Below are 23,684 nucleotides of genomic sequence, written 5' to 3'. Positions count from 1 at the left end.
CCCCCCCAAGAGTTTTACAGTTTTAGCTCTTATTTTTAGGTATTCCATTTATTTTCAGTTAATTTTTTATATATAGTAAGAGGTAAGAATCCAGTTTGGTATGTCAAGATCTACTTCTCCTAGTGCCTTTTGCTGAAGATACTGTTCTTCTATTGAATAACCTTGGCATCTTCATTGAAAAATAGTTGATCCTTGACTTTATGGATTTATTCCTGGACTCTTCAGTTCTGTTCCATTGAGTTATATGTTTATACCAGTACTGTCTCAGTTAGTAATAAAATTTTGAAATCAGGAACAGAGTCTTCCAGGTTGGTTTTTTTTATGATCAGAAAACTTTTTAAAATTATTATTAATTTTAATGAAAATTTACAGAGACTTTGGATTTCCATTCATTCATTGTCGCACTTTTCTCCCTGCCCCACCCCTCCCCCCACCAGTCTTCCAGTTTCCAGTTTTGTTCTTTTTCAAGATTATTTTGGACATTTGAGATCCCTTGCAATTTCATATTGCAATATATAGGGATCAGCTTTTCCATTTCTGCAGAAGGTGGCTTTGGGATTTTGATAAAAGAGATATTATGTTAATGCTTTAGTCACTTCAAGGAAAATTAACATTTTTATAGTATTAAGTCTTCTAATCTTAAACAAGATATCTTTCCATTTATGTAATTCTTTCATTTCTTCCAGCTGTGATGTTATTTTTCTTCTTACCTTTTTTGTTTAAAGGGTTTTGTGTGTGTGTGTGTGTGAGTATATACAATAAAACACATACTAGTTCAGTAGTTTGTACTTGTATGATGTAGTGATACTTAGCCTTCAGATTGTACAGTCATTTTCGCCATTCCTTCATGAGTTTCTTCTTCATTAATATAAACTCACTGTCCTCTTAAGGTTCTTATCTAATGTGGTACATTGCTTTAGTCATTTGATTCCACATATATAGTTCTTTTTTTAAAAAATTTTTTTTATTAATTTCAATGAAAACTTACAGAGACTTTGGATTTCCATTCATTCATTGTTCCACTTTTTGCCCCTCCCAGTCCTCCATTCCCAGTACATTCCCCTCTTGGAAAAAGTAAAAAAAAAATTCTTTCACTGTTATACAATCCCACCCCCCAAGTCCACTCCACTATGCAGCCTTCGCTCTAGACTCCTGTCATGACAAAAATACCTAATCACATATATCCCTTTTAAACAGTTTTCTTCCTCATTTGTTTCAATCCAGTATACATTATTGAACCCATCTTTCTCTGTCTCCTCCCCAAACCTGAGGTAAATACTGTTTTACAACAGTGGCACTGTGCATTATTTGTCCTTTTGTGACTGAGGTACTTCACTCAGCATAATGTCCTCTAGGGTCACCCATTTTGAATAATAGTGCATGAATTCCTTGTTTTTCAGTGCAGCGTAGTATTCCATTGTGTGAGTATATACCACAGCTTCTCTATCCATTTGTTTGTTGATGGGCACTTAGGTTGTTTCCAACTCCTTGCTCACATATATAGTTCTTAAAAGGGCATAATGCTCAAAGCCGACCTTTCTTACAAGTTAAGCTAAACTTTCTGTTAAGGGATACTTTTGGTTTAAGGTTTACAGTTTGTTTTAGGACAATATTTTCATCAACTCTCAGGGATCTAGAAGGTCTAGAACCCATAAGCATATGAAATTCTGTTCTACATTTCCTCTCTTTTCATTAGGATTCTTTTTTTTTTTTTTTTTTTTTTTTTTAGGATTCTTGTACAGACACTTTGAGCAAGATTTTCAGTAGTAGTACACTGTCTAGGTCTTGTGGTCTAATGGTTAGAAGTTGTTTAAGGAGTTGATAAGGCACTTAATCATCTTCCTCCTATTCCTGATTCTCTTCTTTGCTCTGTTGCTGTGAGTGAGTAGAGATCATTTATTGTATTATAGAAGACTGTTTGCAGTCTTTTAAAACCCCAAGTGGTAAAAAAATGGACTAGGAAGTTTAGAATAGAAACACTAATATGTTATTAGGCCAGTTAACGTGACATGAAAGCCATGACCTTGAACTTCTTCAGGAACAAATCTTAGGTATTTGGTTACAGCCTCAGCACCTATTGTTTTTGGTTATTATATAGCTGTCACAACTTTTGTTAGGTTATCCTTTTTTTTTTGGTGTCCTTCTTATTGACAGTAATTATAATAATCAGCTATGCAAACCTACACTTAATGTGATTTTCCTATCACCATCAGGCCCTCTTTCTTCCTTGCTTCTATCCCTGGTAACTGCTAATACATTTTATTATCTATACATTTGTATTTTTATGAAAGTGAGGCCATACAGTATTTATTCTTTTGTAATTAATTGACTTACTTTGCTAGACATCATATCCTCAAGCTCTGTCTTCTAGCTCCATATTTATTGTAGCATACATCATAGCATCTTTTCTCCTCCTGAGTAGTTTTCCAGTGTATATGTATATATAATATTTTGTTTATCTATTCATCTATTTTTTTTTAAGAAAATGTACACTTTATTTGGTATGAATAGGTTTGGACTTATTATTTTTTTTTTAAAATTTCCATTCATTCATTGTTAGACATTTTCATGTTTGTCTCACGTTCCCCCAGTTTGCTTTTTTATTTGGAAAAAAAGTTAGACCACTTTACTATGCAACTCTTTTTTTTGACTCTTGTCATGCCAATAATACCTATTCATATATTCATTCCTTTTATACAGGTCTCCCTTGTCTGTTGTATGCTGTGTACATTATTTATCCCCTTTTTTTTCAGTTACCCCCAAACCTCCCTATCAGTACTGTCCTGCAACAGTGGCATTATGCAGTATTTGTGTTTTTGTGAGTGAGATATTTCAATCACCATAATGTCCTCCATGGTCACCCATTTTGTATAATATTTAATGAGTTCTTTGTTTTTCAGTGCTGCATAATATTCCATTGTGTGAATATGTACCACAGCTTCTCTATCCATTTGTTGGATGGCTGTTTCCAACTCTTTGCTATTGTGAACAAAGCCATTATAAACGTGGGTGTGCATATATCTCCTTCAGTGGCAATTATGTATTCTTTAGGGTATATTCCCAGTAGTGGAATTACTGGGTCAAATGTTATTTATATTTCCAACTTTTTGGTAAAGCACCATATTGCCTTCCATAGCGTTTGCACCATTTTACACTCCTACCAATGAATTAGGGTTCCAGTCTCTCTACAACCCCACTAGCATTTTTTGCTTGCTGCCCTGTTAAATTTGCTATTCTTACTGGGGTGACATAATATCTTCCAGTTGTTTTGATTTACATCTCTCTTAGAGCTAGGGATTTTGAACATTTCTTCATGTGTTTGTTTGCCATCTGAATGTCTTCTTTGGTGAAGTGTCTGTTCATATTCTGTGCCCATTTTGCAATTGGGTTGTTTACCGTTATCTTGTTGTGGGGTATCTATTCATCTCTTGATGGATATTTAGGTTGTATCCACTTTTTTGCTTTTTGTGTGTGTGTGTCCATTTTGGAATATTGCAGGATTTTGCCTTTCACTGTGTTTTTGTTATATTAGACAACCTATTGTTGAAGGGTATAATTTACAGCATTGCTCTGTTATAGCATTCTGTTTGTCCTGTCATAATTTTATGAGTTTGGTTTGCACATTTAGTTATTTTATCCTTTTGCATTTGTGTGATGTAAAGCAGGAAACTGGTTTTATTTTTCTGCATGTGGAGATCCAGTTTTCCCAGCACCGTTTGTTAAAGAGACTCGTTTCCCCCTTATTGAATGGATGTAGCACCGTTTTAAAAAAATCGGTTCATCATAGATTTGCTATTTCTTTCTGGACTTCTCAGTTCATTGGTTTATATATCTATTGTTAGGCCATTGCCAGGTTTTTTCGATGACTGTAGCTACGTAAAGGAACTTTGGTGGTTTAGCTGTGGGAAGTTATACAGCTAACCCAAAGACTCCACTAGCCACTCTGAGGGAGAAAAATGAGCAGTGTCCTCCTGTGCAGTTTACAGCCTCTGGAAACATCTGGAGGGTCCACTTTGAGTCAGAGCCGACTTCACAGCACTGAGTTGAGTGAGAATAGCTAGTCTGTAGTAAGATCAAGAAGTGAGACTTCTATCTTGTTGTGGCATATCTATTCATCTCTTTGTCTCCTTTGCTGACCTTCTGCTTTTGGATTATTTACCTTTATTTTGTTGTGGTGCTCAAATATTTTATAAATTCTAGATGTAAGTCTGGATGTCATTACCAAATACTCTTTCCCAGTCTGTGGCTTGCCTTTTTACCCTGTTGGAGAAGGTTTTGGATGTGCGTGCAACACTTTTTAAAATTTCTTTACTGCTCCAGAAGAATGACTATCTGTGTTTCATTGATTATGCAAAGGCATTTGACTGTGTGGATCATAACAAACTGTGGGCTGACTCTGAGAAGAATGGGAATCCCAGAACATTTAATTGTGCTAATGCGAAACCTGTACTTGGACCAAGAGGCAGTAGTCAGAACAGAGCAGGGTAACACTGCATGGTTCAAAATTGGGAAGGGTGTATGCCAGGGATGCATCCTGTCTCCATACCTTTTCAACATGTATGCAGAGCAGATTATCCGAGAGGCTGGGCTCTATGAGGAGAATTGTGGCATCAGGATTGGTGGAAGATCTATTAACAGTCTGTGTTATGCAGATGACACAACCCTGCTTGCTGAAACTGAGGAGGACCTCATGCACTTGCTGCAAAGGGTCAGGGACTGCAGCCTTCAGTATGGACTGAGGCTCAATGTCAAGAAGACAAAGATTCTCACCACTGGACCAATTGGCAGCGTCAGGATGGATGGCGAAGAGATTGAGATTGTTCACAGCTTCAGTTTGCTCAGCTCCACAGTCAACACTCTTGGCACCAGCAGTCAGGAAATCAAAAAGCGTATTGCGATGGGAAAGTCTGCTGTTAGGGACCTCTTTAAAGTACTCAGGAACAACGGTGTCTCTCTGGAGACTAAGGTGCATCTGATACAGGTCATGGTATTTGCAATCGCTTGTTATGCATCAGAGAGTTGGACAATGACTAGGGAGGACAGAAGGATAATTGATACCTTTGAGCTGTGGTGCTGGAGAAGAGTACTGAATGTACCATGGACTGCCAGGAAAACAAACAGATTCATCTTGGAGAGGATTAAACCAAGCTACTCCTTGGAGGCAAGGATTCTGGGGCTTTGTCTGACATACTTTGGACATGTTGCCAGAAGGGACCGGTCCTTGGGAGAGGGACATCATGCTTGGGAGGGTTGAGGGACAGCGCAGGAGGGGAAGACCCTCTATGAGATGGATTGATTCGGTGACTGGGGTAATTGGGATGGGTGTGTCAGAGACAGTGCGGTTGGCGCAGGATAGAGCAGGGTTTAGGGCTGTCGTGCATAGGGTCGCTATGAGTCGAAAACGACTCGACGGCACATAACAATAACAACAAGCTACTTCCATGGATGTTGATTGTAGATCCAAATCAAATTAAGTTCTTGACATGAATTTTATGATACTACTTGTTGTTTCATTTGTGAATATTTTTTCCTTTATGTTGAGATAAAATCTGTAGTGAAGGCTATAATCTTAGAGCACATTTTTCATATATTCCAGCTATTCTTAAATATAAAGTATGGTAGTACAGTGCAAAGATTTTTCATAATCTTTGATATAATTGCCTTGACTTATTTATGGATTGTGCACAACAAGATAAAGGTAAATAATCCAATAGAAAAATGGATTTCTTGTAGCTGCTGTACAAATTTTCACAAAGTGGATAACTTAAAACAACAAGAATTTATTTTCTCATGGTTCTGGCAAAAATTCAATGTCTTAGTAGAGCCCTGCCCTCTCTGAAGGCTTTAGGAAACTATCCTTCCTAATTGTTTCTAGTTTGTAGTCTCTACCTTTGTCTTTATACAGTCATCTTTCATTTTGTCTTTTTATGTCTCTCTTCTTTTTATATGGGCACCAGTTATACTGGTTTGGTTCTACCCTACCACAGTATGACCTTACATTAACTTAATTACTTCTGCAAAGACAATTATTTCTAAACAAGGCCACATTCACAGGCACCAGAAGTAGAACTTGAACTTGGCTGGGTGGGAAAAGGTGAGAGGAGGCACAAATTACAAAAAACCAAGGCTTTTTTTTTATACCCCCCCCCCCAATAACCAAGGCTTTTAACTAATTCATTCTGATTTGACCCCTTTACTGAGAATTCACATTTTGACCCTGAATATGTTGATTCATAATTTACATTTTAACAAGAGTTTTTGTTTACTTGTGTTTTATTATTACTATGTTTTATTGTGATTTGAGTGACAGTTTACAGAGCATATTGGTGTTTTATTTAATCATCCTTACACATTTCATCTTACAACAGTAATTTAATACCATGATGTTGCTGTACTCTTTTCAATTCCTCCCTGTGGTTCTTCTTTCCATTAATCTTTCTGTCATGTCCCTTCCCTGCCTTCTGAAATTTACTCTTTGGCACATACTGTCCTTTTGTTCTTGTATGGTTGATTGTTCTAAGGAGTGTGCACTTTCCTGGTGTTGCTATTCACTTTACATACAGGTCTATTGGGCTGACAGTTGAACCAGAGGAGTGAGTTTTCAATCCAGGCTCAATGAGTGAATAAAGGCCATACATAGACTTGGGGGTTCCCCAGTCTCTTATTAGACCAGTAAGATTGCCCTTTTTTCTGTTTTTTATTTTATACCACATTTTTCACTCTTACTGCCTTGAACCTTGTATTATGATCCTTTTTTGAGCATTCAGCTTTGGTAGCCAGGCACCATCTCCTTCTTCTCATCATTGAATTGTAAAGGATGAGGTTCCCGTGATCTGGTCTTTTGGACTGTTTCAGTGCGTCTTTGCCTTTCTTTGTTCTGGATAGAGAGTGATTAGTATTTGCACCTGAGGTAGTTGCTCACAATTTTAAAACCAATTGGCACTCACCAAAGTAGGATGTAGAACATCGTCTGTGTGCTATATTATACTAGTTGAAGTTGATGTCCCCAGAGAGTATGGTCCTGAGTCCCTAGGACCAGCAATTCTTTCATACTTGATTATGCTTAAGAAGTTTGCATAACTTTGCCCCCTGATGACTCTGGATTTACTTACAGCATATATTAATATGAATGTAGAAGTATTATATGCCAAATTTATGTATGGTCATATTGTAGTCCTTTTCATCCTCAGGTGTTTTTTATATATACACATTAAAATGGGATCTCATTAGACTGTAGATTTTGTTTCATTCTATACTATATGGAAATGCAAATTCTTATTAGGAGGTCAAACTGGTTTGAAGACAACTAACATGAAGCCCTGCTCATAACAGATCGCATTTTGGTTATCCTAATGGGACTTCTTGCAGTGTGGGGCCCAGTCTGAGAGAGGTGTTCCCTGGGCCAGCTGCCTCAGGCTAGAGTCAGGAAGAGCTTTGGTTTACTGAATCTCTGGCCTTTTCCCACAGAGAAGGAAGCTTGATGCTGTCTATTACTATATGCGCAGTTTAGCTGCCAGCAATCCCATCCTGACTGCCAAGGAGAGCTTAATGAGCTTATTTGAAGAGACTAAACGAAAGGTGAGTAGGGAATGCAGGCAGTAACTTTCTTCCTTGAAGGGTGTTTTCCTTTGAGTACTTTTCTGGGCTGTGTTGATGGGAAGTCAGGTCCTGTGCAAAACCAGCTTCAGGAGAGCTTTTAGGGACTTTTGGGTGTACATGTTTCACAGGATCTAGTTTATTCTAGATCTGGATTTAATAACTTTTGAAAGACAAAGTTGATGATATTTGCAACTTTACCTTCCATAGTCCTTAGGTAATAAGCACAAATGAAGCCTTTTTTTTAATTAGCTGAATCCTAGTGGCACTGAGCTGTATATTGTATGTTGTATAGGCAGAACAAATGGAAAAGAAGCAACATGAAGAATTAGAATCGAACTCTGACCAGTGGCGGAAGGGAAAGAAGTCTACTTTCCGGCATGTTGGAGATGACACTACTCGCCTGGAGATTTGGATTCATCCATCCCATCCCCGGTCTTCCCAGGGCACAGAGTCTGGAAAGGATTCTGAGCAGGAAAATGGGCTGGGCAGCCTGAGCCCCAGTGATGTGAGTACCTGAGGGTGATGTCATGAGCCATACCTGAGCTAAATAAGCCTGTGTGGCCCCAGTTAAAGCTGTGACGCTCCTCTACACAGACATTTCTCACCAGTCATGGAAAGACAGACTACTTGAGGCTTCCTGATGTCTTCATTCATCTCCATTTAAACTTCCTTTATTGTTATTTTGCTTTTCCATCTCTCACCACTATGTGGCACTATAGAATTTAATAAAAGTAATTCTGTAGTTGAAGATTTATTTAGGATAGAGTTTAGGAAATTTTGCCTGTTTGGGTTGAGTTGCCAGTGAGATGCTTTAAGAGTGGTATGTTGTATTTCCCCTCACCACCCCCCAACCTCTTGTTCAGCCTTAGATTTAGAGCATGAGTTAAAGCAGCCTAAGTAAGCTGGTAAGTCTGGTTTATCGTCAACCTTTTATGTAATATACTAACTTGATTTTTAGACTGCAACTTTTCCTAAGACTGGAATAATACCAGTGGAAAATCGGATTCATATGGAAGAGTTTTCTTTCTTAATTTATTCAGCAAATAATTAGTGAATTCCATGGTTCACATGTGAAACCTATACTTAGATCAAGAAACTGTTGTTCAAACAAGGAAACACTGCATGGTTTAAAAATCAAGAAAAGTGTGCATCAGGGCTATATCCTTTCTCCATTCCTATTCAGTCTATATGGTGAACAAAGCATTTGAAAACCTGGACTTTGTTTGGTGTTTTTTTTTCCCTCTATAATTATATTTTATTAATTTTCATAAACATTTACAGAGATTTTGGGTTTCCATTCATTCATTGTTGCACTATTCTCTCTACCCTCCTCCCAGTTTGTTCTTGTCCAAATGCCACAGTGCTTGTCAAAGTCAGTTCTGATTAATCTTCTTTGTCAGTGTGTCCTTTGCCATTCCCTATCACTCCTCCCTGAGAGAGACTTCACCCTGAGTCATAAGGGAAAGGGGATGGCGTATTCTCTTAGCTACTTCCTGCTGAAAAGGGACGCTGTGGGTTTCAGGGTGAAGATCTTCTCTCACTACTCTAAAGGGCCCCTTTGGCAGTAGGAAACACATAGACTATTATGGAGATTGATTTTGGAATTTAGATGCACTCTTATTGATTGTGCTTGGCCGTACATGTTCATATCCTTGAAGATGTATCAGGGGGTGTTGCAACCTAGAAGACACAAATTTGACTAACAAGTTATAAGTACATGAGTCAAAAATTATGGAAAAGTAAAAGAAAAGATTTTTTCATTGTTTTACAAACCCTCCCCCAGGTCCCCTCCACCATGCAGCCCTCGCTCTAGTCTCCTGTGGTGACAGAAATACCTAGTTATATATCTCTTTTAAACAGTTTTCTCCCTCCTCTGTTTCAGTGCAGTATACATTATTGAACCCATCTTACTCAGTCTCTCCCCAACCCCAAGGACAGTCCCATTCTACAACAGTGGCATCATGTAATATTTGTCCTTTTGTGACTGGGATATTTCACTCAGCATAATGTTCTCCAGAGTCAACCATTTTGAATAATATTGCATGAGTTCCTTGTTTTTTAATGCAGCATAGTATTCCATTGTGCGAATATACCACAGCTTCTCTAGCCATTCGTTTGTTGATGGGCACTTAGGTTGTTTCCAACTCCTTGCTATTGTGAACAAAGCTGCAATAAACATGGGTGTGCATATATCTGCTTGGATGTCAGCTATGGTCTCTTCAGGGTATATTCCCAGTAGTGGAATTGCTGGGTCAAATGGTATCTCTATTTGCAACTTTTTGAGAAAGCGCCATACTGCTTTCCACAGGGGTTGCACCATTTTACACTCCCACCAACAGTGAATCAGGGTTCCAGTTTCTCCACAACCTCGCCAGCATTTGTTGCTTGCTGTTCTGTTAAATTTTGCTATTTTGACTGGGGTGAAATGATATCTCATAGTTGTTTTAAGAAAACCTGGACTTTGATGAAGAAGAGGGCATCAGGGTTGGAGGGAGGACTCATCAACAGCCTGTATTATGCGGATGACACAATCTTGCTTGCTGAACGTGAGAAGGACTTAAAATGCTTTCTGTAGAAGATAAAAAATGACAGCCTTCAATATGGATTAAATTTTAACATCTAGAAAACAAACATTCTCACCACTGGGCCAATAGGCAACATGATGATAGATGGGAGAAAAGATTGAGATTGTGAACAGTTTCCTTAATCCATAATCGACACCCTGGGTGCCAGTAGCCAAGAAATCAAAATATGTATCCCATTGGGAAAATCTGCTGTCAAAGACATGTCCATAGTGTTTATGAGTAATGTAATTTTAAAGAGCAAGCTGGACCTGACCCAAACCATGGTCTTTTACTTACTGAGTGTCTGAAAGCTGACATTGACTAAGGATGACAGAGAAGAATTGATGCCTTTGAGTTGTGATGTTGGAGAAGAGTATTGAATATTCTTTTGACTTCCAAAAGAACAAATAAATTGTTTTAGAGAAAGTGCAACCAGTGTGATCCTTGGAATTAAGGATAGTGAAGCTTCATGTCACATACCTTGGTCAAGTTGTTAGGAAGGGCCAGTCCTTGGAAAAGTATATCATGTTTTTTAGGTCAAAGTTCAGATCTGTTGCTCATTGTGTAGCTAGAGTCAACAGCATATGACAGCAACAGCAAGATAGCACTTGTTGCACCCAAAAGGTCAGCAGTTCAAATCTGCCCACTGCTGTAAGGGAGAAAGATTGACGATCTTAGAAACCCTAAGGAGGGTCAGAGTTAGACTTGATGACAGTGGTCTTTTTATTCACAATATACAAGGCACTAAAGATACACCCAGGAGCTGTAGTAGTGCTATGGTTAAGGTATTTAGTTGCCAGCCACTGCAGAGAAGACATTATGCTTCTGTAAAGATTTATAGCTGTGGGAAGCCTGTGGGGAGAGTTACTCGGGGTCACCATGAGTTGCAGTTGACTCAGTGACAGTTAGGAGTCCGAGTGGCAAAGTGAGTTCCATGTTACACTGTTAACTGAAAGGTCAGTGGTTCTAATCCATCAGTTGCTCTGTGGGAAAAAGATAAAAGCTACCTGCTCTTAAGATTTATGGCCTTGGAAACTTGATGAAAGGATTTTGTGATTTGGAATCTACTTCATGGCAGTGGATTTGGTTTGAAGATAAGAGTAAATAACTCTCCTCTACTCTCATGGAAGTTAGAGTCTAGTGGAAAGTGTAGAAGAATGAACTGGTAATTAGAATTCATATAATGAAATTTGTTTTGGGTTACCTGAAGAGATGGGACCTGAGAAAGCCCTTGATTTGACAGGGAAGAACAGTGGCTAGGTAAATTTCTCAGAAGAGATGGTAAGTAATTGAAGAATAAAGAGTGGGTCAAAGCTAGAGGAGGGAAAGGAGACTGGTCAGGTGTTTCCCAGATGAAGAAAATGACATATGCGAGAGTTTAAGCCTGGGCTACAGAGAGTGCATTGTAGAGAATTGCTTTGTCTTCAGAGTAAAACTCTAGAGTAGGTAAGCTGAGGCTAGAGTGTCGTTGTCATGACATAAGTAATCTTATCTTTCCCTAAATGAGAATAGGAACATGCCAGATTTGCATTTTTAGCAATGTAGCTTTGGCTACTTTCTGGAAAAATTGTTTGGAGAAGACTAGAAATAAGGAAACTAAAGAGAATGCTGCAGTGGGATATGAAAAGGAACCTGAACCAAGAAAGAACTTTAGAGATTGAGAGATGTGAATATGTATCAGTTCTTTTGGTAAGGTGGATCCCATAGGACTTGATGGACCGTGGTATGGAAACAGTGAGCTGAGTGTGAGAATGTCAGCATCAAAGCTCCACTAACTTCACAGGGAGGACGAATTCTCATCAGCAGATCAACCGTCCAAAACTAATGGAGGTCAGACAATACCCCCTGTATTCTCCAACTTTTTCTAACAATTCTAACACCAATTATCCCTCTCACAGTATTCACTTCTTCTCTCTTGGGTTCAGTAATTCATTAGAGTGTCAACACAGACAGTTCTCACATGGGCATTATTAGGGAATAACAGGCTGCAATTTAGGAATGAGAATGTTCAGAAATAACTTGAATCCAGACAGCCTCTTTTCAGGTATCCTTACGGGCAGGTGTTTCTCTGACCTTTGGGCTTATAGCCTTGGCTTCAACTCTGCTTGGGCAGGTGTTTATAAAGCTCTTTTAACTCTGTCAGTTAATGTACTACTCACATTCTGCCAGTAAGCCAAGTGCCAGAGGCACTTGGCTCTAATTCTGTGGGTCAACAGACCTGGCTTTGCTGGCAAATATTGAGGGGCATTGGCTTTGCCAAGTGATTTTGCTCCATGGGCCAGGAGCTTACAGTTTTGTCTCACACTGATCTCGGGGGTTTGCTTTCACTTCTGCTGCCCTGTTGCCACTGCTGTGGTGTCATCATGTACTGTCTCTTTATCTCTGATTTGTATAGGGATTTCAGCGCCAAACGATAATAACTATGTCTCTCTACTTCTTTCTTGATCATGGTGAGATTTCCATTTTCCGTCTTTGGGCCAGCTAATTTTTAAGCCTAGCCAGATGACCAGATTATCCAGTCCTCACATTAGCTTTCTACACTTCACCCCCCATTTTCTGATCTCAAATTGTCATTTACCGTATTTACATTATTAGCAAACTAGCTAGCCCTCTTGATGGACCACAAACACTAGGGAGAAGAGAAAAATGCCCAAAGTATGTGAGACGTAACTTCAAAATCCTTGCCTCCAGAGAGCAGCTTGGTTTCACCTTCTCCAGGATAATCCTGGCAGTCCCTGGTATTCTCAACACTTCTCCAGCACCACAACTCAAAGGCATCAATCCTTCAATCATCTTTACTTACTGTCCAGCTCTCTGATGCATAGCAAGTAATTGGGAACACTATGGCTTGTATCAGGGGCACCTTAGTCTCCAGACTGACATCGTTACTTTTCATTACTCTGGAGAGGTCCCTGACAGCAGACTTTCCCAATGCAATTTATCTTTTGATTTCTTGACTGCTGGTGCCAAGAGTGTTGATTGTGGAACCAAGCAAGCTGAAGTCGTTCATAATCCCAATCTCTTCTCCATCTGTCATGAAGCTGCCAATTGGCTTAGTGGTGAGAATCTTTGTTTTCTTGATGTTGAGCTTCAATCCATATTGAAGACTATAGACCTTGACCTTCTGTCCTAAATGCCTCATGTTCTCCTTAGTTTCAGCAAACAAGGTTATGTCATCTGCATAATGCAGGTTGTTGATGAGTCTTCTTCCAATCCTGATGTCACATTCCTCCTCATAAAGTCCAGCCTCCCAAATGATCTGTTCTACGTATAGATTGAAAAGGTAGGGAGATAGGACGCATTCCTGATGCACACCTTTTCTGATCCTGAACCATGCAGTGTTTCCCTACTCTGTCCGTTATTTTTTCCCCCTTTTTATAATGTTTTATTGTGATTTTAACGAAAGTTTACAGAAAACTTGGATTTCCATTCATTCATTGTTGTACATTATCCTCCCTGTCTCTCCAGTTTGCTTTTCTCTTTAAAAAATTTATTCATTGTTGTCCCTGGTCAGTTCTGACTACCGCTTCCTGATCCAAGTATAGGTTTTGTATGAGTGCAACTAAGTGTTCTGGGATCCCTATTCTAGGTTAGACCCAATTTGTTGTGATCAACACAGTCAAATGCTTAGCATAGTCAATGAAACACAGACATTCCTCTAGTACTCTCTGCTTTTGTCCAACATATACTTAATGTTGGCAGTGATGTTCCTGGTACCATGGCCTCTCCTAAATTCCCCATATATACTCCCATTACCCCAGTCACTGAATCAATCCATCTCATCGAGAGTCTTCCACTCCTGTGCTGTCCTTCTACCCTCCCAAGCAATGACATCCCTTTCCAAGGATGGGTCCATCCTTAAAATATGCCCAAAGTATGTCAGACAAAGCTTCAGAATCCTTGCCTCCAAGGAGTAGCCTGGCTTCACCCTCTCCAGGACAAACCTGTTCATTCTATTAGCAGTCCATGGTATGTTCAATACTCTAACACCACAGCTCAAAGGCGTTAATTCTCCCTCTATCATCCCTAGTCATTGTCCAGCTCTCTGATGCATAGCAAGTGATTGCAAAGACCATGACATGTATCAGGCACACCTTAGTTTCCAGACTGACATCATTGTTCTTCAGTACTTTAGAGAGGTCTCTAACCTCAGACTTTCCCATCAAAATATGTGTTTTAATTTCCTGGCTGTTGGTGCCAAGAGTGTTGATTTTGGAGCCAAGCAAACTAAAGCTGTGAACAATCTCAGTCAGTTCACCATCCATAAAGATGCTGCCAATCAGCCCAGTGTTGAGAATCTTTGTTTTCTTGGTATAGAAATGAGGAGGAGGTGCAGCTTTCTCTCCTGAGTGTGAAATCGGTTCTTGGTGTTGCTTCAGTGCAACTGCCATTTTCCATTGATGATCGTTCTTCTCTTCCATCACGGGAGAGGAAGAGGGAGAGGAAGCAGTCTGAGTTCTTGGTAATTACAGAAATATATAGAATAAAATGTGGTAGTTTATTTTCTAAACTGTTCTTGAATTTGTTTGTATCTTCAGCTTCCTTGTGTAATTACTTCCCTTAATTTCTTTTAATTTACATCTGTGAGCTTGGCTCTTTAGTTCTAGACTGCTACCACTTGAGGAAGAAGTCTGTGCAGTTTCATATCTCTTCATTTATCCAGCCAGGAAACCACACTGTCGTCTTTACCTACTTTCTCAGGCTCAAGTCAGCTTCCCATGTTCTTTCTTACAGTAGGCCTCAAGAATGCACTTTGCTGTCTCTTCCTTGAAGTGTACAGACTGGTAAGAAGTGGACATTTATTCAGCATATGTTTGAATGCCTAGGTTTTGGGCATGCAGAGCATAAAACAACCACAGATGACCATTAACTTCACAGAGCAGTCAGTCATGTGGGGACATCAAAAACGTATATTTGATTACAATGCAGTACTACAAATACAGTGATAACAGTTGAAGTGAGGAGGCATTTTTTCCTTTTTTTAATTAAACTTTTTTTAAAAAAAAATATTATTTTTTGTGTGTGTACCGTCAAATCAAATCTGACTTGTATAGGAGGAAACTGTCCCTCCTTCTCCAGCAGAACATCTGGTGGATTTGAACTGTGTTCCTCTGAGATTGCAGTGCAGCTTCTTGCCACTAGGCTACCAGAGCTCCTGAGGAGGCATTTTTAACTGAATAGTAATATAAAGGCATTATACTGAGGCATTGAAAACTTAAGAGAGGCATGATGGCTTAGGAAACTACAGGTAGTTCAGTATGACTAGAAACTGTTGTTAGTGACCAGTTAAGTTCCATGCATAGTGATCCCATGTGTACGGAGTGGAGCTGTGACCCTGCAGGAGCAGGTTGCCAGGCCCACCTTCTCAGGCATTTTGGGTGTTTCACACTGCCTCCTTTCAGCTGGTAGTCAAGTGCTCAACCATTTGCACCACTCAGGGATTTATGGGTAGAAACTAGGATGTGAGAAGTGTTCTTGTTAGAAATTTGAGGAGTCTTATCCCTTTCTTTCCTATATCCCCATATCCCATCCAGTATCAAGTACTATTGTTTATGCCTCCTAAACATACTTGAATCCATCCTCTTCATTTCTGCTACCATCCTAGTCCAAGCCAACCTCATTTCCAAAATTCACAGATGATTGAAGTAGTGTTTTTCCACGTTTCTTTCTGGTTCTTTTCATTTATCCTGTTGAGCTTTCAAATATGTATTTCTTGTAATGCCATTTTCCTACTTAAAAGTTTTAGTTTCTCTTAATTTTTAGAATCCTTGAGATAGTTTTATGGACTTCACATGATCTGGTCATCGATACGTTTAACTTTGTTTTATATTTATCTTGCCTCTTTTGTTACTATATGCTATCCATACTGGCATCTTCTGGAAGGGCCTGAGCGCTTTTCTGCTGGGGGGCTGTGCTCACAATGCTCTTTCTCACAGGTTATGCTACTTTTGTCATTCTCATTCCTGTTTACTCTTCAAGTCTCAGCTTAAATGTCACTTTTTCAGGGGAGCTTTTTCTGATCCCTGAGACTGAGTGTTTCTCCATTGTAATATCATGTAGACTTTTCAAGTGTAAGTTGTTTTCTTGTTCTGTGAGGTTTCTCTCTTTTGTCACCCTTAGTAGTTGCTGCTGTGTTTGAACCCATTACTACAGTTCATCTCATTGAGAGTCTCTCTCTTTTTTGATGACCCAGCTGTACCAACCGTGATGTCCTTTTCTAGTAATTGGTCCCTTTGAAGCAGTGTGTTTAAAAATATATGAGACAAAGTCACATCATCCTTGCTTCAAAAGTATATTCTCAGGCTACTTTACTTCCTTCAAGACAGACTTCATCCTGTGGATGAAGAGTCAATGTTCTGCAACACTTATCAACATCAAAGACATCAGTTCTTCTTTCTTAAAAATCACTAAGGTATGCAAAATCATGTAGTGAAAACCACAAGGCTTTACGGAAAATGGAGTTAGGATCACACCTCTCAAAAATTTGCTCAATGACTTATTTTTAAAAAAACAAAGATTGCCTAATAAAAACATTTATAGGTATATGTGAAATTTAAAGATATATTCCATTTAAAGAAGTATGTTAAATGGCTAAGAAATGAATAAAGACCTTGATAAATATGACAGTTTACTTTTGAAAAGACCTGAAGTTTATTGATGAAATGGTTTTCGGAAGAATTATGTAAAGTGGTAATAGGAGGATTATCTGAAATTAGATGAGCCAGCTCTAGATAGACATGGCTTGTGTGTTCCCTTGGCAAGTTGAAGTAACTGGTAAGGGTTTGAGAAGTGTGCATTGTGTGTACTCCGGTGTGACTCAGTTCAGCTGGGCTCAGTTTTCTGCATTTTAATATTTCTTATAAACTGGTATGTAAACAATTACTAAATTTGTGTTATGTTCAAGTATTATGCTAAATTCTAATATATTGATCACAATGAAACAAATTCACATTTAAAAATATATATATAATTTATTTAATTTAGCTCGATGTCTAACTCACAGGAGGGTGAAACTTGGTCTCACATATTTTGCCATGTTGTTGGGAGGGACCAACCCATGGAAAAAAGACATTTTGCTGGGAAAAGTAGAGGGTCAATGAAAAAGAATCAGCCCCTCAAAGAGATGGGTTGACACAGTGATTTGAATAGTGGACTTGAGCATGATAGAGAGTTTGACAATGGTGCAGCACAGGGCAAAGTTCAGATCTGTTGTTCAGAGGCTTTGCTATGAGTAATGGTCAGCCTAACAACAACACTTTAGCTAATTGTTGACTTTTTTGGATGATTGGCTTTAATAGAAATTAATAGAAAATTCCTAGCATAAATTCAGATTCATGAATAAGAAGCAAAGTTTGGCCTTAGGTGATGTTTAATAAAGACTCACTTCCTAAACAACATGCCTCTGGAAACTGTATGAACTTTGATAAATGTCGATCGTTGTAGAGGGGTTTCAGGGCTTTTATTCAAAGGGTCGCTATGAGTCGTGCTTGACTCGAAGGCAGGCAACAACAACAGCAATTTATTTTTTTTGTCTACCAAGTTCAAGCCTTGGTTCTCTCTCTCTCTGAATGGCTGTGAGAGGTTAACTTGTGGGTTATTGGTTTGAGTTGAACATTCTGGGAAGAGACTACCAACTTTGTTTGTAAGTGGCATCTTCTTAAACTATTGCAGTTCTTTTTTTAAAAAACACTTTTCCATCAAGTTAGATTTCTCAGTGTTGCTAAGGTTCCAAACATTCTGTGGTTGTGCCTTCTGCTACATTTCAGCTTTCTGTGGAGATTGGGAAAGAGCTTGACTTGTGGCTGGTAGAGAAGAGTCCAACATTTCCAGAGGAATCAGACTCTTCCTTTTTTGCTGTGGTGTGTTTAGGTATTGGTCAGTCTTCTGATTCCCTATGATGTACTTCTGCATTCTTGGAATAATAATTTATCTATAGAATTTCTCATTGTTCACTTGTGACTACATTGTTAATTCAACAAAAGCATCACTATTCCATTTGTCAAATTTTTTAACTAAATTCTATCCTCTGTAGTTTGCTGATTGGAAAAATTTAAGGACTCTTCTGGACAATGCTTTGGGCACTCTGAACTCAAATACTTAGAAAATATTCCTGTTTCTTATCCCTTGTATTTTAGGTTTTTAGAGGAATTTGCCCATGGCTTGGATAAAATAAAGCAAGGTTGATTTTTATTTTTAAATCATTAATTACTTTCTGAAATAAAAAAGAAAAAACAATACATCTTAGTTTACAAAAAATGAAAATGCAGATAATTATTTTTACCATCTAGAGATAGTTGTAATGTCTTAGTATATGCCCTCCCTGCATATTTATATAGGGCACAAAATTTAGCTGGGAAATATCTAATGTCTGATAAGAAATCAGAAGGGAAAGATCTGTGCCTAATTATTAAACCACCTGGAATCTGATTGTAAAGTGGCATTCTAATTATTTTAGATCAGCAGTTACCCATACATTCCTGCTTATCAAACTATCACAGTTAGAGTGACACATCTTTTTTTTTTCTTTTTTTTTTTATTTTATTATTTTTGTGTGCGTGTACCATCAAATGAGATCTGACTGGTACAGGAGGAGATTGCCCCTCCTTCCCTGGCAGAGCATCTGGTGGATTCGAACCATGCACCTCTGGGATTGTAGTTGCAGCTTCTTGCCACTAGGCCACCCAGAGCTCCCCAGAGTGACACATCTTTATGGCTCCCATTTCATGCTCTGGTGGCTTAGTAGTAAGGTGTTAGGCTGCCAGTTTAAAGGCAGGCTGTTCAGACCCATCAGCTGTTCCAAGGAAGAAAGATGGGGATTCTCTTCCCATGCCATTTACAGCCTCTGATACCTGCTGAAGGTCACCTGTGAGTTGGTTCTGACTTGACAGCATATAACAATACATGCTTGGAGTGAAACTTTTCAAGTTATGTGAACAAAAAAGAATTAAAGGAAGGCTAGATATCTAATAACTAGTATTTTGAAAGATTGAGTGTGCAAGTTCATAAGGAAACATCAAGAACTAGTGATAAACTGGGGAATAAGGAGTTAATTTGAATCCACATGGGCTTAAAAAGTTGTGACTTTGGAAAACTGGGTTCCACTGGGAGTTTATAGATAGGAATACTGGGATTAATTCCTAGATGAGAAAAAAGTTAAAGAATATTATGGGAATCAATGCCTTTTAAAATGTCTTCACTGAATATTTTTTATTAGATAATTTGTCTCTGTGTGTTTATGTATGTATATATTTATGGTTGTTTCTTATCTGTGTTATTAGTACAATATCATATACACTGCTTTTATCCAGCCTTTCATATTTCTATTGGATTTGAGGGATTACCTTCATGTCGATTGTATCTCTAGAGGCTGGTAATTTACTAACTGTCCTTAACTCTGTGTCAGAGACATGATAGTGCAAAGGCTAACAATTTCGACTATCAGTCCTAAGTTCAGATCTTAGCTTCAGTGGGTTACGAGACTTGGGCATGTTCTTGATGCTGTTTAGCTTCTTTAGTTTCTTCATCTGTGAGATAATGACAGATTAAATGAAATGATGCTTATAAAGAATAAGGAGTAGTAGTATATTGTTAGTTCTCAGGTATTAGTGGCAGTAGTTATTGACATAGCAGGCACTGTTAGGTTTGCATTTTTCCCTAGCTCTGGTGGCATAGTGCGTAGGGCGTAGTGCTGCCAACTGAAAGGTGGCACCTCTGTAGCAGTTCTAACCCATCAGCCACTTCAAAGCAGAAAGATGGACAGTTTCCTTCTGAGCAATTTACAGCTTCCGAAAACCCACCGGAGGGTGAACTGTGATTTAGTTCTGCCTCTGTGGCAATGAGTGTGAGTTTTTTAACTAAAATGGACAGAGATGTTTGGTGAAGCACAAACTGAGAGCTCACTGTCTAAATGCATATTTTTTTTTTAAAATTTATTTAAATTTATTATTAATTTCAGTAAAAATTTACAGAGACTTTGGATTTCCATTCATTCATTGTTGTACTTTTCTCCCCTCCCAACCCTCCCCCCTAGTACACTACCCTCTTGGAAAAGTAAAAAAAAATCTTCCATTGTTTTACAAACCCTCCCCCAGGTCCACTCCACCATGTAGCCTTTGCTCTAGACTCCTGTCATGACAAAAATATCTAATCACATATCCCTTTTAAACAGTTTTCTTCCTCATCTGTTTCAATGCAGTATATATTGTTGAACCCTAAATGCATATGTTTTGTTCCACCTAAATAATTAAGAAAAATTTGAGATAAGCACAAGAAAGAGGTGATCCTACAGTGAACCCCCTGGTACTAATCCCTCATACTCATTAGTTGTCAAGCTTATTCTGTTATTTGCTTTATCTTTCTCTTTCCCTTTTATTGAAATACTTTAAAGCATGTCCTACACATCATGCCACTGCATCTTCACATACTTCTGTGCACAATTTTTAAGAACAAATGGAAATTTTCTTATATACTACAATGCCTGTACAATCACCTTGCCTGTCCTTGGCATCATCTCTGATTCATAACTTCATTTCTTGCCTTACTTAACAAAAATAATTTTTAATTGGTTTATACAAATCAAGATCTATACGTTGTCTTTGATTATTTTATCTTCTAAATCTCTAAACAGCAACAGGCTTGCCTTCCCTTTTTAAAATTTTCTTCATGTCATTGACATATCACACAAGCCATATAATTATTACCTTCAATCAGCAAAAAAGAGGAAAACCCTCAAAAATATGGATTGGCACGGCTGTGTCAGAGATGATGAAGATGGCACAGAATAGGATAGGATTCAGATTTGTTGTTCACAAGGTTGCTATGAGTTGTACGTGACTAGATGACACCTGACAACAACAACATTGGGTTTCTGAGTCTGTAAAACAAAAGAGGAGAAAACTACTGATGAATTTGAACCACTGGAGATGCACAACCTTTGGGTTAGCTTTGCAATTTACTATGGACTAAAATCTGTGAGGCTAGTAAGTCTAATGTTTTTCATGATCTTGTCTTATGTTTCACATTTTTCTCCTAATGGGAACCTATGGTGATCCATTTTAGTTTTTGGTAGTTGTAGCCAGGCACCATCTAGTTCTTCTAGTCTTAGGGCCCGGGATAATGAAATTAATGTGGCACATTAACCTTGGGACCCCTGGTCTTTGAATTTCCTCTTTCTTCTTTACTTTGGACAGGGCAAGACACCTTTGTTGGTTTCTCACAACCTTTTAAGACCCCATCACTACTCATCAAAGTAGGATATAGAACACTATCTCTAGAATGTTATGCCAGTTGAGTTTGATGTCCCCTGTGACTATGATTCTGAGCTGTCTCAGAGTATTTGCTTATGTCTAAGGAGTTTTGACCATTTTGCTTTGTTTGTTCTGTTATATGCTTGGTACTGTTTATAGCAATACTGATACACAGGAAGAAATACCACCTGTCAAATGGCTCTGCCACTTTTAGTGATGCTAAGACTAATCAAACAATGCAAATGGTCCGCATGGGGGATTTTTGTTTATTTGGATTTAAAATTTAACTCACTTATTAGCTAGTTCTTTCTCTCTTTTACATATACACACCCCAGATTTGGTAACTGTCTGCTGACACCAGGTAACATCCCTCTTTGTGGTCTTGGTATTCTGTCTTTTGCCACTGCTCCCTGCATCTCTGCTGTACCCACGCTTTGCTATCTTACATTACCTGTCTATCTTCGTTTGATTTTGGCATTTAGTTTTGTAACCTTTCTTTAAAAGCACCAATGAAGTAGAATCATGCAGTCTTTACGTTTTTGAGGGATGCTTAAAGCGATTTCTCAGAGATAGCTGTTTAACACTGTGAGTCTATCAGACGGACTTGACTTTGGGCACACACCTTAATTATTGAGTCAAAGATTTTACTGGGATTTACATGAAATTGTTGACCTAGAAACTAGTTGGCCTTGGTAGTACAGTGTGGTTATGTGCTTGGCTGCTAACTGAAAGGTTGCAGTTTGAACCCATTAGCTGCTTTGCAGGAGAGAGATGTGGCATTTGCTTCCAAAAAGATTTCAACCTTGGAAGCCTTATTTGAAAGATTTACTCTGTCCTCTAGTTCTGTAGAGTCACTGAATTGGAATTGACTGAATGGTGTAGGTTTTGTTTTGTTAAGCTGTTTGTTAAGTTTTGTGTCCTGAATAAGGTGTCACTTCTGTTCCCAAATACATTGTGTGCCTTTGAGAATGGAGGACTCTGTACCAAGCCCCTGGGACAACTTTCTTCAACATTTTGTTGAAGCCGAGATTGGTGGAAAATGAGGAGTTACACTGGCTGAGCATGTAAATGGAGAATATTCAGATGTGTGTTCTATTCAAGTTTAAATGCCATCTATCAAACTAATTGGTTAGAAAGAAACATTCCTTGGGTTCTGTAATTTTTCATAGCCCCAGGCTTTATTTATTTTATTTTTATTATAGTAAAACATATATATAACATAAATTTTGCCATTTTAACCATTTTTAAATACATCATTCAGTGACATTAATTATATCCAACATGTACAACCATTGTCGCTGTATTTTTAAAACTTTTTGCCCCCTCTGGTAGCCTAGTGGATAAGGAGTTGCATTGCCAACCCAAAGGCACATGGTTTGAATCCATCAGCTGCTCCATGGGAAAAAGATGGACCTCTCCTCCTGTGTGATTCACAGCCTCTGAAATCCCACTGTAGGGTCATGGCAGTGAGAGAGAAAAATAGAAATTTGGTGTCCTACCAGCTAGAAATTCCCATGTTTCCTCCCTCCAGTCCCTGGTAACCATTAATCTACTTTGGCCACTATATAGTTGCCTATTCTAGTTATTTCATATAAATGAGTTTGTCAAATATTTATCTTTAAAAAAAAATTTATCTTTTTGAAACTGATTTACTTCACCTAAGCATGTTTTCTCAGTTCATTCATGTCATAATCTGGACCAGAACTCCATTTCTCTTTATTGCTGAATAATATCTCATATCTATTCACCATCTTTTTAATCTGTTCATCTTTGATGGATTATTTTTAACCTTTTGGCAGTTTTTAATAGTTTTGAAGTGAATGTGGTATACAAATAGCTATTTGAGACCATGCTTTCAAGTTTTGGATATATACTCAGGAGCAGGATTACTAGGTCATATTTTAACTTTTTGAAGGCTTCAATTACCTGAAATCTCTGACAGAATGAGAACTTTGTTACTCTAAGGTTGGGAATATTTCTACCTGGAATTTTACCTGTGGAATTGTATCTATGCTTTTGTAGTTAATTGTTGGAGTTTTATTTATTTTTTTTATTATTAAATTTTATTAGTTTTAATGAACATTTACAGAGATTTTGGGTTTTCATTCATTCATTGTTGCACTTTGCTCCCCTCCCAACCCTCCCCCCTAGTACACTACCCTCTTGGAAAACTAGAAGACAAATTCTTTCATTGTTTTACAAACCCTCCCCCAGGTCCACTCCACCATGTAGCCTTTGCTCTAGACTCCTGTCATGACAAAAATATCTAATCACA

At 38.3% G+C, this 23,684-nt stretch overlaps 1 protein-coding gene across 1 annotated transcript in view; it reads left to right on the top strand.

Moving 5' to 3' along the window:
* Positions 1-23,684, top strand: part of LOC102856749 (telomerase-binding protein EST1A-like) — a 340,445-nt gene that overhangs the window by 14,266 nt on the left and 302,495 nt on the right. The window contains exons 7-8 of the mRNA XM_006891030.1: positions 7,468-7,578; positions 7,892-8,104. Coding sequence (XP_006891092.1) covers positions 7,468-7,578; positions 7,892-8,104 — 324 coding nt within the window. The remainder of the gene's footprint in view (positions 1-7,467; positions 7,579-7,891; positions 8,105-23,684) is intronic.

This window comes from Elephantulus edwardii, unplaced genomic scaffold, assembly GCF_000299155.1.
Source record: "Elephantulus edwardii isolate Elephantulus edwardi_28Jun2011 unplaced genomic scaffold, EleEdw1.0 scaffold00094, whole genome shotgun sequence".
NCBI lineage: Eukaryota > Metazoa > Chordata > Mammalia > Macroscelidea > Macroscelididae > Elephantulus > Elephantulus edwardii.
The sequence above is the reverse complement of the archived record's forward strand: the minus strand, read 5'-3'. Positions and strand labels throughout refer to the sequence as shown.